Consider the following 20796-nt stretch of genomic DNA (forward strand, 5'->3'; position numbering starts at 1 on the left):
ACTTATTTTCTTAGGGATTTTAGTGTTTCAGGTTGTGTTACTGCAAAATCTGTTAGGACACAATCCTGTGGCCCCCTGAAATCAACTGGGAGGCCATAGGTTTATTTGGAGTCCCAGCTTTTAGTCCCAGGTTTATTTTGGAGTCCACTGGCTGCTTATTAGTTGCAACTGGGCCTCAGAGGGCATAAAAAGGGCTGTACTGGGGACAGGGAGCAGACAAAGCTAGGAGCACTGACTTACACCAATTCCCACTGCTCCCCCCCCCCCCCAAGTTTAGTTTCCTCCCCCTTTCTACACTAAAATAAGGATGGATGAAAATTAGGTTAGGGTTATACCAACTATGCTATTAAAACAGGATTCTCAAGCCTGGGCACTAGAGTTTTATTCAGCAAGTAGTTCTCTATTGGACATGTGCCAGAGAAATGTCATGCTCATGATATTATTTTCTTATTCACCAGCTCTGTTTTTTTAATCTGGGACTGGATAGATTCACTCTTGTTTTGGTGAGATTTTGAGATATTGATCATGCATTCATAAACATTATACTGTAGCCAGTGATAACAGAATCATAGGATTGCTGACTCATACAGTTGGAGGGGATAAACTATTCCATTCCCCAAAGACAGAACTACCTTTCTAAAGGTCTGACACACATTAGTCTACGGAATCCACAGCACCGTGTGCATTGAGTAGAACAGCATGTGTTATACAATTAGGGATACTGAACCAATGTGACCTGGGCAAAAATCCTTTTCAACCTATTCAGGACCATCAATCAAAGCTTTAGTAAAATGCATTTGCTGAGTCACATCAAGGACATTTGTCATTTTATCAAGGTAATTATCTCTAGTTGAGGCAGTCTCCCTAATGCTCCAGGGCATGTTGGAGAAAATAAAGTAACAGGCAAGAACAGTGCTGATCTGAATTATCTGTTATGCATGCATGCACATGACGCACATGCATGAACACACGCAATGGTATTCTTGCTATTTTACCTGTTATCACTAGAGCTGAAACATGCTACAATTTTCTACACAACAGAGTGTTGTTGTTTTTTTTACAAAGGATTTATGGGGAAATCACCCAATGCCAAGTGCTCTTGCTCTAATACTTCATGTGCAATTGGTAAGGAAGGATATGCACATTTTTTGCCCTGAAATAAGCAATTACTTCTTAGGCATGGCAGGAATGAGAAATCCAAATTTATGAATACAGAAATTTTAAAAATCATGAAAATTAATGAGGTAGGCAAATATAATCCATGTAAGCAGAATTCTGCTTAAAGTAGGTATACTGTAAGTTAAACAAGTTATGCACTCTGTTTTCAGTACTTGCAGAATTTCATAATCACCTATGTCTCTTCTTCCGATGTTCCCTATTAGAATTTTCTGATTCACTCCCACTGCTGGTATTACAACGGGATCGGGATCTAGAAGGGAGAAAAAGAAAATGATACTGACAAAAAATGGTTCATTGTAACTGAACTGTAAACCTAAAATAGAAAACAATGAGAAATTCTGTTATAAAACAGTATTGCTATTGTTGTTTCACTGCCACTGTCATGAATTGTGCCCTATCCTATTTTAATCCCTTTTACAGGTACATAAACTGGAAAATATTATGTCTATTATTATTCCTTCTAAAAGCAAAACAGGTAGCGTATACCAACAAAAATGTATCAAAATGCGAAATAGGAGGAAACAATCATATGTTCAGGGGAACCCAGGGTTTGCAAAAGCACAAAAAGTAATGGAGGAACGGGAGAGAGAAAACCTTAAATGGCCCATGAGGATTCAGTAGCTGTGGGCAACTTTTCTACTTGTGGAATTTATTAACTGGCTGCATCTACTTTCACTTTCTTCACAAAACTGACATCCAAACAAAAGCATTTCCTTTTTTGCTACATAACCTCTAGGTCAGGGGTCTCAAACTCACGGCCCGCGGGCCAATGCGGCCCGTGGGACGATATTTTGTGGCCCCCACTTGATATCAAAGTTTAGTGATAGTGTGGCGCATGTTTTTCTCACACACACCTGTGTGAGTCGTTACCCTGGGTGCAATGTTCCCTCTAAGGTGCGCGCCAGGACGGGCAGGGCAGGGCACGGTGGAGGGGCCCTGCGGCCTTCAAAGCGCCGGCGGCACCCAGGCCGGTCTCCGGGAGCGATGCGGGATGAGTGGCCCACCACCACCATGGCGAATACTTGATGTGGCCCAGCCTCACCCAGACTCTACTTCCAGCAGCCCCCAGATAAGTTGAGTTTGAGACCCCTGCTCTAGGTGATGCTGTAGTATAGCAAAAAAAAAAGTGGTTTCTTTTGCTTCCACAATTATATGCTGTATTTTCCCTGCTCTGAAAAATCTTCCACGAACATACTAGCTAGAAATTGAAGCAAAACTGAAGTTTGCAACATCAGTTAAAGAGTCCCTAAACAACTATGAACAGGGAATGATGAGCACACAATAAATGCCTTGCGTAGAAAAGCCTGGAATGTTGATTGTCCATTATGAAATGAGATAGCGGGAACTCTGCACAGGAGCATTCCTGCTAGGAGCTGAGGGCACCCTGCAATATGTCATTGTAAATCTCTTTTGTATTATTCACATTCAAGCTCTCACCTTCTTCTAAGTGGTTGTCCTGGTTCATTTTCACTCCCACCTGAAGGGTGATGTCGACGTGAATATGGAAATTTTGGTGATTTGTTGCGGTCACTGGGAGAATTGTAAAGTCCACTAAGGTCAAAGAAGAGTCAGAGAATTCAACTGACAAGAGTGTTTCACAGCAGGTATTGCAAATATCTCATTTATTTTGTACTATTACTTTGTTGGCAGTGAAATAGGTGATAAGATCTGGTCAACCTGTGATTGAAGTTATTATTGCTTTAGGGGAATTAATATTACACTGAACTCTTCAAGCAAAGAACAATTGCACAGAAGTCTTTGGAGAATGCATGCAGGACATTAAAGGCATTTCCAGTGATGTAATCACTTGAAGAATTCACAAAATAGGGTAGAAAAGGCACATTATTTCTTGTACAGTTTTGCAATAAATAATTCCTTGTGAATTCTAGACCCAAGTCATAAACTATGTGCTTTCCTAATAAAACTAGTGAAAATAAGATCCTGCCACAGCCTTCCCTGAAGAAAATAAGGTATAAAGATCCAAATTATGGACAGAATTAGTGACTTATTATTCATGAATGTTCCCTAGTCACCATGGTTTTTTCAATAATATACATTAAGAAAGTGCCCAATAATTATGGTATTATGGAGTTCATTAATACATTTGCAGTTCATTAACATAAAAGCATAACAAGTGGGGACATAAAATAATATGTGAAAATGGATACCCGAGAGTTATTTTCCTACTGCTGAGTTTACATTTTTAAATGTGTGTACTCTGTTTTGTGGCTCTCAATCAATACTTCCAAAAAATAATCACTGAGTTTTCAATTTGAAACAATTGAACTGGATCTATAAAATAATCTCTAAAATATAATGAATATTCAAAAACGCTTATTTTACATTAGCATCTAATCTGTATCAGATTAATTATATCATAGGCTTTTTTGGCACAGAAATACTTGAATTCAGCACAGTTGTGGGATGTACTAGATGGTGCCCCCATTATTCATTGCAGACGACCTGCTCACACATACACATTCACATTTGCTCATACATACCATGCAAATAATAGACACATGCCACACAGTTCACAGTCATCAGCTCTCACTCTAAGCTACCTCATGGGGAATGGAGGGAGAGGGAGAAGAACATGTGTGCTTCTCGCTCTCCTTAGAGAAAGGATAAAATATAAATGTACCAAATAAACTTCAGAAAATGTGCACATGCATATACTATATTATTGCTGAGCCTCTGCTGAGTCCATTGTGCAGGGAGGAACTGCTGCTAGACTACAGCAACAAGAGGTTCTTCTAACAGCCACAGAAACACCCACTTCCCAGTAAGGGGGAGTCAACGGAGCCCCTTTCTGCTGACTCTGCTGATCATCCTTGTTCTGGAAGTCAGGAGAAATACTTGATTCTGCTTATTTCAGAAGCTGTTAGTTCGAGTTGCATGGAGCCAGCCTTGGATACTGTCCTCTGCTCTCCTCCCCACAACAGATACATACACACAGGTGAGGGAAAGGCTTGTCTTGTTTCTCTCCTTTTCCATTATCCCCCAACCCCCAATACTCTTTCCCTCTCTATTTACTGAGGCAGCTACAATAAAGTAAAGAAGAGGAGCTACTCACAGTTGACAACTGAGATTGCGAGACTGTAATAAACCCAGTCCAGCTCCCCATATATCAGTGCCTGACAAGTGAAGCCCCCAAGGATGGCCTGACTCTCCACAAGCATAAAAAACCACACACACCCTTTCTGCAAAGGGAAGGCAGCCCTACCATTAATTGAAACTGGTTCTGGCCTCCAGTGTCTGACCTATTATCAACATCCAGATTTAATAAGCTTGAAAACAGAGGTCGTCTATGTCAGGAGATCAAAATCTAGAGAAATCAAAAATGTGCATTCTTTGCTTAGCAAAGGTGGATGATTTGATCATGTTTTCAGTGTTGTTTACCTTTGTGGGCCATTTTCTTCCCATGGTGCATTGGTTTTACTTCTTTGGGTTTCTGGACTGCTCTCATTTCTTAATTTCTTAAAACTATTAAGCACAGAAAAAATATTTTTATTATATCAACTTTTTGCTAACAAATGAACATGTAAGTATTTTCACATTCCACTCACTAGAAATTCGAAGGGATTTGCTTTTCACAGTGTCACATTTTTCCCAAAAATGGGAAAGAAGTTATTGGTCCAGATTGGAGCACATTCTGACCACTCCCATCCACCCACCTCATGGAGCAGTGCTCAGACTACCCTGTTCTCCAGACACAGTAGCTCTGCCTCCACCAATCCCATACATTTACATGGGAACAGGAAAAAACCCACACCATCTCTGCATGCAAGCCAAAAGCATAGTATTGATTACCACAAGATCCTGCTCTCCAAGAAACTGACAGTGTGATTTCGGCCTGTGTGCTAACACTTTTATATAGATAAGTTACACATATTTATTTATATTTATTTATTTAAAATTTTTGTATGCCGTCCCCTTGCTATATATCCTCAGGACGGCTGAGGATAAATAAATATAATACAATACAATTAAAACCCGGAAACACCCTGGCTGCACAATTAAAACCTATAAATATTAAACATTGTTAAAATATTGTTTGAATAAAAAGGTCTTAGCCTGGCACCGAAAAACAAATAACGATGGCGCCAGGCGGACCTCTCTGGGGAGCGCATTCCACAGATGGGGTGCCACCGCAGAGAAAGCCCTCCTCTGGGTGCTTTGCTTCCTGATGTCTCTCACAAAGGGCTCCTGGAGGAGAGCCTCTGCTGCCGATCTCAAGGGGTGGGAGGGCAAATATGGATGCAGGTGTTCCTTTAGGTATCCAGGTCCCAAGCCATTAAGGGCTTTATAGGTGATTACCAACACCTTGAATTGAGCCCGGACTTCGATGGGAAGCCAGTGAAGCTGGTAGAGGACTGGGGTTATATGAGAATAACGCCCAGTCCCCGTCAGCAACCTGGCTGCTCTATTTTGCACCATCTGAAGTATCCGGACTGTCTTCAAGGGCAGCCCCACGTAGAGCATGTTACAGAAATCCAACCGGGAAGTAACCAATGCATGCGTCACTGTTGCTAGGCAGTTGTCCTCCAGGTAGGGACACAGCTGATGGATTAGCTGAAGCTGATGGAAAGCGCTCCTCGCCACCGCCGTCACTTGAGTGTCCAACAACAGCTCCGGGTCGAGGAGCACTCCCAAGCTGCAGACCCTGTCCGCATAAATGTCTTCTCTGCCACATTCATGCTTGGAGTTGGCAGTGGTGTGGTGTACTGGGTTGGCAAAGAGAGCAGATTTTTCCATCCTTTCTCTGCAATGAGCCAGTTAAATATTAACTAATTCAGCCCATTGTCAGAAGCACTCAGAAATACAAACTGGATTTCCTGAACAGAGTTCTGCTGCCTCTTATAGTGAGCCACTCATGCCTGTAAAAAGAAGGCTGAAATAGCCAGCTTATCCTTACAGGTAAAAGCCACTCAGGCAGACCTCAGACTCCTTATCAGGTCTGGCTATAATAACAGCTGCCAAGTCAGAGAATAATCTTAGCCAGGAGGATAATCAAATTCTGTCTGTGTGATTGTCTAGGAACTGCCCAAGTATCTGCACCACCAAACAAGTTTGCCTATTCCACAGGATGTTTCTCAAGAACAGGGATCCAGAATATTAGGGCCATGGGCCAAATCTAGTGCTCTGAGGATTCTCCAAATAGCTGTACCACCTTTCCTCTAAATAACCAACTGCTTAGTGATTTGCCAGCTTCTGTGCAGTATTTTTCCCATTCTAAGTGGCTGAAATACTTCTCCTAAGGCTTATTTACTAGCAGTAAGAGTTTTGACCTGGTATTTGGCACAACTCCAGTTTGCTTTTTGCCCCACTTTGGAGCAATATGACAGTGGAATCAATTACCTAGCAAGGCTGCAGGCTCTCCCACATCAGAGACATTCAAGATGCAGCTGGATAGCCATCTGAGAGGGGTGCTTTAACTTGGAGTCCTGCATTAAGCAGGGGGTTGGCCTTGATGGCTTTCTAGGCCCCTTCCAACTCTACTATTCTATGAATCTATGCATTTATTAGTCGTAGGGTTATTTGAGTGTTTTTTAACCCTTGAATAACCCACAATGACTAAGTTGAAACAATAGTTTTTTCCACCTGTGTCATGTGAACCAGCTAAAAGTTTAAAACTCAGACTTCACACTGAGAAACTTAATTTTGCATCATTTTCACATGATGGAAAACCCACAAATACCTATCACCAACACTACAAAGTATGTGAAAACGCAATTAAAATTCCAGTTGTCACCTTACTACTAAACTGAATTTGGTTTAAAAATATGGACTTATTTCTGTACACTGATATGCAGAATACTGTTAATGTTTAAAGACATTCCATGCATGCATGTGTGCATGCAATCAGTGTTTCTGCATCCAGTGAGGCTTTACAAGAGAGAACAAACTAATCTTGGGTGCTGAACTGTGTGCAGTAGATTCCTAAACCGTTTGTTGTTTAGAGGAGACACACATTTCACAGCATAATGCTAATCACAGTAATGCCCCACTTCTTATGATTATTTGCAGCAGAATGCTTGAGAAGGGGATAAACAATTTCAGATTTTTGAAAAAAGGTTTGAATAGGAATTTCATGGGTGATTTTGAGCCTTTAATTTATATTGTATAGAGACAGTCAATGAGTCATTTTTCTTAGCAATTAACAAAAGGTTAAGCTTTGATGATTAAACTTGAAAGGGTTCCTTGGAAACATCTCTTAAAATGTTCTGTGAGAGTGATTTCCAGAACTAGAAGGAATGGCTGAACCTGTTTAACAATTGTAGCTGCGAATATCAAAGCACCAGGGATCCTGAAATGAGACTCTCAGCAGTAAAGCTCCAGCATCTTATCTTTTACATCACCAGGGCAGCACGTCTGCTGAAGGACCTGCCATCTACCCAGTCGTGTCTACCCAGAGGCACTGCACAGGTAGCATTACAAGCTTCAATGGCAGGTTCATACCTGGTCAAATGGCCAGCCTTACCAATAAGCAGAGTGAGGCAGCTGCCTCACCCATGAAGGGACACCAAGTTTTTAGTTAGTTGATGCATTATCGTTGCATTATGAGTGGCGGCTGAGGGGAAGAGCACTTTCTACCTCACACATCAAAATAATTGAATCTGAGTACTGTGGGGTACAATTTGCTGGATATGCAGGGAATGGCGTGGCATTTGTTGTTCCTCCATCTCATGCAGCAATGTATCTTGGCCTAGTCCTGGAACTTGCTCAAGGCTGCAAGTCTCTTATCTGAGCATCCTGCCTCTGAATAAGGCAGGATGCTCTCTGGTTTGCCACAGGTTTCTTAGAATAACTGCTGCCTTTGGAAGCTTACAATTTTGCTGCTTTCTGTACTTGCCATTCTTTGCCTACCACAATGGAAACCATTAATAACAACAACAACAGTATCATACAGATGTCCAGGATTCAGACAGTGATCTTTCTTCCCTGTACAGAAGCAGGAGTAAAGAAAGGATTTAAAGAAGAGCAACCACTGAATTGTTTCAGATGTGCGACTGCAACTGGTTCTTGGAGTGCTCAGAGAAGTCACACTACAAGTAATTCTTTCTGGTTCTTGAGCTGATACTGTGCATCATGCTGAAAAGCACACATGATATTCTGCAGGATACAGAGCCCCAGATCTCAAGAGTTATTTGAATTGACAGAGAAAGGACTATGCAAAATGTGGCTGCATTAATAAAGGGAAGTACAATGTACCATTAAGAGGAAAATGCTTGCATCAACTCTGTGACAATACTTTGCACAAGTAGAACTGAGATTAATTATTTGGTGATGAATACCCAGCAACTCTATAGCTAAAATAGATTTTTGATGAAGGCTGACAGCCTAGATTCAATTTCCAGTACCAGCCTAGATTCAATTTCCAGTTTTAAAAAGAGATCACCCTTTAGTCTTGTCACAGGTATTTTTTCTAGCTCTTTTATCATTACCTTTTCATTGGTGAGGGAGCAATAATTTTGGTAGTTCCTTCATTTTCTCCAGTTTCTCTATGTGCATTAACCTGGTTTGTAGAATGAGATCCTGAAAGAAAGAAAAATCTTTTTGTAAAAATTTAATAGCTTTCTTGCATTTTGGAGCATATCAAATATGCAGATATTTTACTGTATCTTCAATTTATGAAGATGAATGTGTGGCAGATTTGTTATTTAATGTTCTGAAAACATGGTACGCAAAGAAGGCATCCACTATGTTGAAGGTAAACAGGTCTATAGATGGCCTGAGCTTGGAAGGGAGACCACCTGGAAACCACATGTAGCCACCTTGAGTTCCACAATGGGAACAAGATGGCATATAATAAATAAATACAGCCAACCTACAAGAAAAAAAAAACCTGATGTTTCAAGAAATGAAAATAAGCCTCAGACCAATTTCTTATTGGCATCTTTCTCTACTATGTAATTCTTCAATTACACAGTAATTGAAAAGAGAAATAAGTTGTGTTTTTTTAGGTAATATAAACATTTCCACAAAGCTATGGGTGTAATTCTCACGGAAGCTTTGTTCAAACAGGAGTCATGATATTACCCCCTTTAAGTGAGAAGCAGTATTTATAAATCAAGCCCTAATTATGAAAATTCTGCAGAATAATTTATTAAGCTACCTAACAGGGAGGGAGGACAAGTCATCAGCATCACAGCTATGGGAAATCAACTGAAGATGAGAGGAGGAAAACACACCAAGGGCCTGTTTAGAAGTCTAAGCCAGCATTATAATCACTTAAATAGGTGAGGATTGTGAAGCAGATATTTTAAAAAGCCTTTGAGGGTTGAATTATAAGCACTATGCAGATAAAAGATATGTGCATAATTATGTCAATTACTCCTTAAAACTTAGCATGTAGTAATGTAGTTACTTCATTGTGGGATGCTGCATGAAATAGTTTATAACATCACAATATGAAACATGGTGAAAGCTACATTAGCAAAGCTGCTATTGTAGCCTGAGACATACTCTTTCATGAAAGACAGACTCTCTTAAGTACCTTATATTACCCTGAATCATTAAGAAAAAGGTTTAGGATTTCTTCTGACATAACAGTCATTTTTGGAGTGATATTTTTGAGAAATCTCATGGAGGGATGCATGTGAAAAAATATATGTTAATTTCTTATCCACGTAACTTTCCAAAGAATGGATAGGAAGATACAAACTGCAGATAAAGTATTTATCTTGCAAGCAACCTTGGCATGAGGGTAACTAATTACTACATCCAACAGTCTGAAACAACTCATTCTAAAAGCAAAATCAGGCGATGTATGTCAACAGAAATGGAGCCTTTAGAGCAGGGAGAGGTCTAAAAGCCTAAGGAAGGTGGTTTGTTTTGCTTTGTTCTTTTAAAACAACCCAGATCATAAGTGAGCATTGTCAGTAGTTATAGAACAATGAATCAGTTGTGGGGGGAGAACAACAGAAAACTGGGTGGGATTGGGAAGAAAAGGCCTAATTTCATGCAGTGATCAACTATGGGTTAATTAATTTGGGGCTGTGTGGTAGCAAGCATGTGTCCTGCTGCTTGCTTGCCACCCTTACTCTGGGGTTGCTTTCCCTTTCCAGTAGTCTGTCATGGTGTGCAAAGCTAAACATTTATATTGCTGGGGCAAAACAACCCAGAGTTAGTTGTCAGGTTAAAACTCTGTGTTTGTTTCTTCCTCAACAAGAAGGAATAGCTGGAGAGCCATTGTGGTGTAGTGGTTAAGAACATGGGACTGGGACTCAGACGATCTGGGTTCTAGTCCCTGCTCAGCCATGGAGCCCACTGAGTGACTTTGGGCCAGTCACAGACTCTCAGCCCAACCTACCTCACAGGGTTGTTGTGGGGATAAGATGGAGGAGATGTAAGCTGCCTTGAGTGCTTTGTAGGAAAAAGGCAGGATATAAATCAATCAATCAATCAATCAAATAAACAAACCAGAGTGCTAAGTTAATACATTACGACATACTGTGTGGGTTACATAGCAAAACAGATACAAAGTGGAAGGAGGAGGCAAACATATTGGAGGCAATATGTTTACTTATTTCGTTGCAGACCCAATGAAATATGGATTGTTTAAATCATAGTCAGTAGTTATGTGCAGACTGGGTCAAAGAAAAGAATGACTGGTTTGCTTGCTGGGTGGCTGGTACCCCCATTTTCAGTGGGGCAGTGTATCTACTCTGGGTTTCAGTCTGAGCTTTTAAAGAGCTATCCATAGTGCTGAACTCTATCCCCAAGCAGTATAAATAGCTCCTTCAAAAACTGGACTGCAATCTGGCATGGCTACATGAACCTATTGACACTGGAACTGCCAGTCACTGCTGCTTAAAGGTACGAGTACCTACAGAGACTTACTAAGCTGTGTTATGATCTTAAGATGGAATTTTTCTATACCTTGCTCATAAATATTTACATCCCACTTTTCTTCTTACAGTGAATTCAAAGTGGCTTACATAATTTCCCTCCTCCTCCATCTTACCCCCACAACTACCACCCTGTGAGGTAGGTTGGGCTGAGAGTCTGTGACTGGCCCAAAGTCACCCATTTGGCTCCATGGCTGAGTGGGGACTAGAACCCAGATCGCCTGAGTCCCAGTCCCATGCTCTTAACCACTACACCACACTGGATCTCTCATGAAAGTATCATGCAAGTAACCTACAATTATGATGCACAAATCTTTGAATAAGCTTTGTGGATCAAGTTATTTTTATGTTTGAGTGTTTCATTATACATCAGATGCAATAACCAGATGGAAAGCATACTGTCATCTAGCATAATAAAATCAGTGTATTCTGAATACATAGGTATAAAATAAACACAAGGCATTACAATCACATTGCCAATTTAACATAGGATTTTGCTATTTTCTAAAACTGACATAATCTGCCAAGTTGTTCGTGCAACAAGGAAGCAGCTAGTGCAGTAGCTGGTTGTAGTAGCAAACCATAGTTTTTCCTCATAAGAACAAGCTACAGCAAGTCTCAGGCTTGCGCACTCCCTCACCCATGCCTTTAGTTCAGTCTCAGGCAAAACACTGGAAGCTTTGGGTTCCATTTTTGATGAATTGCAGCATGTGCAGTTAAAAGCAGACACATGGTGTTTAATCTTACTGATGGTTTGTAAGAAGAAACTGCATGGTTTATTAAGCAGACTTATTTCAACTAACCATAGTTAAGAATCAGTTTACAGTTCAGATGACATGCTAAACTACATGCTAATCAAACACAGAGACTTCCAATTTCCTCCTAGCAGTTGCACTGGAGTAAAGAAAGGGGGAGAATGGCTCATTTTGCGAAACAGGTTAATTTTTACAGTTGAATACAATCAGAAACTTTCATAAAATATTACTAACCATGAGTATGAGCCTGTTGATATTAAAATGAAAAGGGAGCTCTGAACATCAACACCAGAGGTCACCAACACAGCACCTAACAGGAGCCCACTGAGACCCCTTTGCCTTTCCCCCTTATGTGGCCCCAAGCACATGTTGTCCAGGCCTTAAATGTGATTCCCCGCTCTCCTCTTCCCACCTATTTCACCTCTGCATTGCCATAGGCCTAAGAAAGAAGCAGAAAGTCAATAGGTCGGGTCTCAATCCGCCAGCTTCCCACTTCCTCCTGTGCAAGAAAATTAGCTTAAAGGTTAGCCAAAGCTATGCAGCCTATGAAGCAAAGTATAACCAAGGCCAAAGATCTCCCAATGAACTTGAAAGATTAAATTTCTGGAAAAAACTTTTTTGCCATTACAGTTAGTATTTTGAAATACTCAGACATAAGATACTGTAAAAGTCTGTTTGTGATACTGTCTGTAGTATCAAATTCCTTCTTTCCTGTTTTGTGTTCCAAGAACAGACTAGATGTAACTAATGCAACCTTTAAAAAGTTGTGCTTTTAACAGAAGGGGAGTTGCTCCCTGCTAGCTATGCTGGCACTCTGTGATGCTGATGAGCTGGTCAATGACTCCTCCCTATAATATTGTGACATTAATAAAGGTCTGTTTGGATTGTAACTTTCTCTTACTTAGACTGGGGTTTCTTTAAATTTAAGGGTTTTCCTTCCATACACCTTAGGTCTGCAATGGTGCAGAGGAACGAGTGAAGAAATTGCCGTTCAGAACTAAGCGTGTGTGTGTGTGGGGGGGGGATGTGAGGAAGATGTATGCAGGAACATGAAAAGAGATAAACGTCAAGCTGAGGGTGGGTAAAAAAGGAGCATTTCTAAGTGTGTGTGTGTGGGGGGGGGGAGAGATAGAGACACTCTAGGTAAGGGAGGGCTGGAAGAGAGTGAATCCTGGCAGAGTAGGGAGAAATAAAGAAAATCCAGGTTAGGGGGGCAAGGAGAGGAAGAATCCCTCATTCACAAATTACCAATTTCCCTATGGGACTGAAAGAATTGTAAAAGTGGTCTTGGGATTTAAAACCTTGCCTACCCCAATCCACATATGATGCAGTACTGGTTCTCCTATTTCTCAACTGAAAAGCACAATTCAAATGTGTTTGTAACAAACTATATTTCACTGTGAAGAAACTAGAGCCCTTCCAGAACTCATTCACGGATTCCTCACCATCCGTTCCTTATTTCCACTAGTGTTTGGAGTAATTTACACATGGCTGCAAAGAAAAAAAAAAGGAGGGGGGGTTGGCTTTGCCATTTCTTGTAGTGGTTTTAAGAGAAAATTTTAATGAGGAAGGGATATCATTGGCTGTGGTCCCCTCCTGCTTTGGTAATTGTGCATTTATTACTCAGGTATGTTAGAAGTAAAAGGATTCACATGTGGAGAACCAAACAAATTTTGGTTTAATACTTTTAATAAGTTGGTTCCATGCAGGCATGCACAAAACTTTTTCCAGAGCTCTCTTCCCAAAGCGTTCTCCATCTACCCGATCTCATACAAAACCAGAGCAGATGCAGCTGAAGCTATTGGCTTCACCATGCTCTGAAAGGAAAATGCTGCATTTAGAGGTCTGGAAAACCATCCACACTGAGAATGTGTTATTTCCACTCAATGCCTGAATTTGTGAAGCACCCGTGCCTGCATCTGGATTTACCTGGCTGTTTTATTGTGCTATTACTATTGGCAAGACCCTGAGGCATGGTGCTATCCACTCAATTGTGCCAGTTCTTTTTCTACTGGTATTTAATTATTAGATGCATATCCCACCTTTTTTTTAATTGTAAATAATTTAAAGTAGTTTACATAATTTTCCTCCTCCTGCTCTCAATCTTAATCCCACAACAACAACCTTGTGAGGCTGGTTGGGCTGAGAGTCTGTGACTGGCCCAGCTGGCTCCATGACCGAGCAAGGACTAGGACCCAGATTGCTTGAATCCCAGTCCTGTTCTCTTGACCACTATACCACACCGGCTCTGATTTGGAAGAGGAATTTACTTAGGAAGCAAACTTTTAAGTTAAAGACAGAGTTTCCAATATGAACTTTCATCTGCTTTTTCTTCAGCTTATCGATTCCTGAAATTATCATTCACACAGATGCTAGAGCAGGGGTCCCAACTTGTTGCCCCCAAGCTCTTTCTGTGTGGCCCTCCAACCTTCTTGTTTACTACTGCTATCACCCTCAAGGCATTCCCCCCCCCCACCCACACTGTTCTTCCTGCCTCAAGGGGCACCATCTACCATTACCACCAATTCTTCCATTACATAACAGAACAGGGAATATACTGAAGTTTGTTTAAACAGGTATCATTTGACTTGCTGAAACAAAGTGGTGGTGCCAGGTGGAAGCTGTGTTGCTGAAACATGTTTAGACAAATTATGTCCTGTAGCTGGAGAAGCCCTTGAATATCACAGGCTCATTTTCTTTTAAAGAAAAACTTAAAAGGGATTCTGTAAAGCAAAGACAGGCAACCTGCATCCTTTCAGATGGCGTAAGATTCCAACTACCATGAGCTCCAGTTGACATGGCCAATGATCACAGATGACGGGCGTTGCAATCCAATAACATTTAGCGTGCCATAGGCTGCCTACTGCTGCTGCTGCTGACAGGAGTCAGCTGCAGGTTCATATTTTTCTCAACTCACAATATGGATCAAATGGCAAGCTCAACAGGGTGGGCAAATTCTGGCCCTTCAAATCTTTTAGCCTATCATTTCCATCATCCCCAGCCAGCATAGCCTATGGTAACAGATGAGGGAAGTTGATGACTGACAAGGGAGCAACAACATCTTATCTCAAGTTGCCTGTCCATGAACTAGGCTGAACTAAGCACTCTGCTCCAACCACCCTTGTTCAAATGTAGCTTGAATAATAAGCATAATAATCAACAGAGCTTGTTAAATATGACATTCTAAATGACATGAAGAATGTAAAACAAAAAAGAGGAATAGAATTAATTTGCTGATTTGTATATTGCCTATACTGAGAAACAGGAGAAGATTTGAGAGATCATAACTCATTTTAAACACTGAAAGAATAAAGAAGCCACTACCTGTAAGGAAAATGATATAAATGTTAGAATAATCTGCCAAAGAGCATTTATGTTATGATTAAACATGCTGATGCATGCCTTGCCTTTTTCTAAGAGCTGGACAATGCATAAACTCTGCAAGGTAAATCCAAAGCAAGCTATCACATTGTTCCATTTGTATAAAATTCAAAGGTTCAGTAAAATAATTTCTTAATTTTATTAATTATTCATGTATCTGGTACAAAAGAGCTAGCATGTAATTACCAAGGAGATGTGCCCATTAGGAGGCAAGACAACAAAGATCCAATTGTATGCAATGCAGGAAATAGGTGTGGCCCTATTTCCTCTTACAAAGGGAGGCTGAGGGGTACAGCAATATTGAACATTTTATGCCATTGTGGCTGTCACACCTATATTTGCATTTATATAAATTATAACATTCCCTTGATGTCATGAGACCATAACGGGGACAAAATGATCGCTAAACCATTGCATGTATCAAATGAATTACACCAGCTAACAAATTTTAACAATTCTCAATCAGGCTCAAGGTGCAATGAATTCCCATCAAAATTAGGTCTCTTTTTCCAGAGGTCCTCTAAGAATTGGCTGTACAGCAGCAGTAACCTATATTACAGAAATAGTTGATTGGTCAGCAATCACAAAAGATGATTCGAAACTGATTTCCCCTCCTCCATCTCCCACTTAAATGGATTTTGTCTCTACCCTCAGGGAGGTTCACATTGCGTGTAACCAATTAATTGATTCAATCATTTGTCTTGATGATGAACAACTGGGCTGAAGAAGGCACACCACTATGTCTCCCCACCAAGGCAGAGGCAATCCAGTTCTCACAAGCCTTTTGGCTTATTTTGCAGCTCACTGACCTCGGCAATTCAGCTAAACATTCTGACCCTTCCTCCTCTTCCAGTTCAAATTCAGACTCTGAAACCTCTACCAGAAAATGCTGTAATTTGGGAGAAGTGGCCCCAGTCCATACAATACACAAACAAACACAAGTACACACAAATGTGGGCATGCCTAATAATGTTATACTGCTGAATTCCAAAAGAAAAGGGTATATGCAAAACAAATTATAAGGAAGGAGCACCATCTTTACCCAATTATGCCATGTAAATTGCTTGCATTTTCTAAACAGCAAACCTACAACCTCTTCCAATGCTTCCAAATCTTGTGGGTAAAATAATGCTACCACTGGAGGCACTGGGTAGGTTTTCATAATATGCTGAACCACCCTGAGAATAAGCTATGCAGTGTGGGTTGTTTGCAGAACAACCCACAGTGTGCCCAATAGGTGATCAGGCTCACCATGGCTTATTCTTTCCCACCTTCCCCCTTGGCCCTCCAGCTAACACTTCAGAGTCCTTTGAAGATGAAGTCACCTTTTCTCCCCCTTCCCACTCTAATTACAACCCCTTTTCTTTAGCTGTTATCATTTTTATAGAGCATCAAAAATGCTTGAGTGGGCTCATATTTCTTTTTCAGCTCCAGAAAATTATGAGTTTGCGTTTGTAATTGCTTTCATTCAATCTTTTGCAAGTGCATCCTTATGGCAGTATATTATGTGTAGAATTGCATGGGACCAAAATCAAAAACAAAACAAAAATACTGGATTTTCAGCATGGCTTGTTGATGAAAAAAAAGCCACCCTGCAGAAACAATCTTCATTTGGATGACACAACAACTGACTATGGCAAGTTACCATGAAGAGTTGTCATGCTGAGACTGTAAAGAGCGTTAAAGCTTCTTAGGGCACACAGATACCTGGTTCTTCTGTTCTTACAGTCCTTGCTCTAATAAGCTGTCTCTTGAGAAAACCCATGTGGAGAACACGTCAAAATTCCTGTCCAAATTTCTCTACCTGGTTGTTAAAAATTCATCAGGGTATTGCTCTGCTCCTTACATGACTGTCCAAATATGTATGGCAATTATTAGCATTGACGTTAGACAGATGCTTTAAAAGGGTGGAAATTTAAAAAGCATTTAGTGCTCCTAAGTTAAAGGAATTTTGGTTAAGTTACAGCCAGTTTGCATGTGACAACCCACAAGCAAGCATATTTACCCTTGCTGCTTTTAATTTTTTTAAAGGAAGCCATGAGGCTTACACCAGTTGTCTGCTGGAAATCACTGGGCTGCTATTTGACCCTGAAGGTGCTGGGGGCAAGTAGGAGACAGTTATGGGAGTGAATGCCTGATTGGTACACAATGGTTGCTTTTTCTCCAAAATAAAGACAGCCACTTTAAACACGCTTTTTTAACCAAACAATTAATGCAACGTGTAGTTTGGTCCTTAATGTTTCATGAAGTTAGAAAAAAATACAAAGTACTTCCTAGGGAAAAAGAGAAGAATTAGGATGGAGTTTAAAATTAATCAATCAATTGTACTTGATTGTCTTAAATGTTAGGTTTATTTATCTAAGGAATTCACTTTTGCTTATATTCCAGTATAAACAGTAACTGTTCAGTTTTGGTATGGCTTACCAATCTGTTGTGGTTTTGATGCTCTTTTTGGATATGTTTTGCTACGACTTCTTTCAACTGTTTGGTCAGGTCGAGGAAGCTGGACAGAAAGATCTCTGTTCATTTGAAAAGCTGTCCTCCCACTAGAGAATGCAATGAAATGTAATGAGTAAATGAAAAACTGTGAAGGAAAACTAAAATATATAAATAAATATCCATGTTTTAGAAGAATACAAACAATTATTTTAGCTTAATTCAAAGCTCAGCTTATCCCTGAGCATTACAAAGATTTCAGCAAGCTTTTTTATAGTTAGACAATAAAAGGAAAAATATGGTTTATAGTCCCCATAATATAATCACTTCCTATACCCTCTCACGCATTTCCCAGTTTAACAAAAGTATTTGTCTGTATCAAATCAAACTCCTCCACACTTTCCAGCTTGTATTGTACATCTGCAGTAGCAATATTCCATTTTGTAGTTCTTTTAAAAAATAACTCTCAGTACTGTATATTCCTTGCTAGACCATTTAAGTCTGGTGTTTCATGTAGAATTTTTAAAATTTTAAAAGACTTTTAAAATGATACAGGAATGGAAGAGTCTTGGAAGACTCACCACTTATCAGTGGTGACAAGGGCATTATCCAATAGCAACTGCAATGTTCATGCAATCACAGCATCCTATTTCACAGTAGCCTGGTAGCTAGGGAAATAACTGCAAATTCCCAGTGACAATGTATTCAAGCACTAGGAAAATTCAATATCCACAGAAAATAGTACTCTGGCAACCCAGATGCCTTGAGCCAGCACACCTCTGTGCGTGTGCTGCTCAATAAACCAGTCCCCTCAAAAGAGCTTATGTAAAATGTTTTGCTCTCAAATGTGTCCATATCAAGTATTGCTAAGAATAGAAAGTGGAAGAGATATCTATTTTAACATGTTGTAATTAATATAGCTTTTAATTACCACCAAAATAGTAATACAAAATCCAACATAATGGACACATACTACCAGAACAGTTTCACAAGCTGATTTAGATGCCTTAACGTAAGAAAACATGGATTCAGCATAAACTAGAATTTCAGGAATTAAACATCAGGCAGTATGTTTTGTGAATACTATTAAACAAAGCATTTTAAAACTAGAGCCATTTCACAATCTTTTTCCTGTTGTTACTCAATAAGATCTGATAACACTATTGCAGTTTTAACAAAAACAAAACTTGTAGGTTTGCCAAGCTTTGTTCTTGAACAACTATTCATGATGTAAAATACAACTCTTTTCTAGCAATAATTCCCAGTTGCCAAAACATCTGCAACTGAATGACTGAAAAACATCCAGGTGGATTTGTCTAATGACTGAAGAGTAATTATATTGTATGTAAAATAACAAACAAACTATAATTACTAAGAGACCCATATGAACAGTCTCTGCAGGGACAGGTTCTGTTTTACCAACAAATTGCCAATGAGGAGCCAAGAAACTAAGTTTAGTTTTTGCTATGCTTCTGAACATTTCCTTAGGCACATGTGTGCTTCAACAAGTCTATGTGCGTACCTTCAGTTAGTTGTGGAAGCAAGAACCTAACAAAGATTTAGTTTCATACATACCATGTTTTATGTTGATATGCTAGTTATCTAGAAAACATGAACTAGACTTGCCACCTCTCACCCCATTAAAACTTTCTTAGCAACCCAAGGACTTGTTTCTAAGCAAGAAACAGAAATATTTTAAGGTATGATCCTATGCAAGTTTCAACAGAAAAAAACTCCTACAACTCCCACTCTGCCAAAGCCAGAATGGCAGGAATTTTTTAGGGCTTTTTTCAATCTAAACATGCATAGGACTGTGCCTTAAAGTTTCATTTTATGATTTTTTCTAACAGCTATAAAAAGAAACATTTCATTTAATCAGATAAATTATGTACTGCAAATAGACAAAAGATGATTCCCTGGTCAATTCTGCATAGTGAATGAACTTGCTAAGTGAACTCCTTCTCTTTCTCCCATATAAATGAATACCTTACATTTATTCAATGAGAAAATGAAAGCCCTATGCTGGGAAACACATATAATTAGTACAAGACCTGTCCTACACTTCTGATGTTGGGTGGCTTGGTCTTAACTGACTGCAGTCCTGCAATGGACTATAGTGTGTCTTTTTGATGCACAGCTCTGCCCCAGGTGGAAGAGAGCAATAAGTAAGTCCTACTTAGCAATGCTCCACTTCTTGGGCAAAATTCTGGTGTTCTGTGTCCATGCTGATCCCCTTTTATCAATGGTTAGTCCTTGGAACTTTCCTCCTCAACATGATTCTTGCCACTCAGATAATCCATAGTCTTTCAATCTAGGCTGCCCCATAGTAGGTATCCCTAACTTTAGGCCCCTTTTCTTAGAAAATCTGTGGGTTGCACTAATGCTGCAGATGAGGGCTAAGGTACTGTTAGCAATATGGAGGATATGTTAAGGGAGACTGGCCACTACAACTTTTTTTTAATTAATTAATTTATTTAAAACATTTCTATGCTGCCCGCATTGCAACAAAGCCTCGGGGCGGCTCACAGCATAATTAAAACATACAAATAACAATTAATACAATTAAAGATTAAAAAGCCCGGTAACATCTCAGCTTAAAAATTTAAAATCCTATAAATACATAAGTTAACAATTAAAATAAGTTTTAAATAAAAAGGTCTTAGTCTGGTGTCGAAAAACTAATAACGACAGTGCCAGGCGGACCTCTCTGGGGAGCGCATTCCATAGGTGGGGCGCCACCACAGAGAACTTGTATCTCATTAGCCCAGTGCTTGCTGGCATTGATTTTAGCATGTTTCTTTCTGGGAGCTTCAAAAATTTCAGCTTTAAGTAAGCACTACTAGTCTATACCTCAAACTCTGCATCGGGTGATAATCGCAATCGCACCCATCTCTGCCCCCCAGCACGCCCATGATTGCCCGTCTATGGCCACGATCATGGTCGCACTCGTGCAGGGATGACGGGTGTGATCTCGGTTGTGCTGGGGGGGTGGGGAGATGGCCGTGCTCATGCTCGGGGTAGGTAGGGGGAGATGGCCGCAATCTTTGTTGTTCTTTGTCACTTTGCATCAAATTTCTGTGGTTAAAAAAAAATATTTATGGAAGGGGTTAACCTTATTTACATTGAACCTTCTGGGGAAATTAGACTTGGCTCACAACCAGAGTCCTGGAACAGATTAAGTTTGTGAGCCGAGG

At 40.1% G+C, this 20796-nt stretch overlaps 1 protein-coding gene across 1 annotated transcript in view; it reads right to left on the reverse strand.

Moving 5' to 3' along the window:
* The window catches only part of EPB41L4A (erythrocyte membrane protein band 4.1 like 4A), a 109008-nt gene that overhangs the window by 11248 nt on the left and 76964 nt on the right, over positions 1-20796 (reverse strand). The window contains exons 13-17 of the mRNA XM_044446297.1: positions 17591-17712; positions 8625-8715; positions 4579-4662; positions 2617-2730; positions 1352-1429 (exon numbers count right to left, since the gene is read on the reverse strand). Of these exons, the coding sequence (XP_044302232.1) occupies positions 1352-1429; positions 2617-2730; positions 4579-4662; positions 8625-8715; positions 17591-17712 (489 nt within the window). The remainder of the gene's footprint in view (positions 1-1351; positions 1430-2616; positions 2731-4578; positions 4663-8624; positions 8716-17590; positions 17713-20796) is intronic.

This window comes from Varanus komodoensis, unplaced genomic scaffold, assembly GCF_004798865.1.
Source record: "Varanus komodoensis strain SLA01 unplaced genomic scaffold, ASM479886v1 scaffold5, whole genome shotgun sequence".
In the NCBI taxonomy this organism is placed as follows: Eukaryota; Metazoa; Chordata; class Lepidosauria; order Squamata; family Varanidae; genus Varanus; species Varanus komodoensis.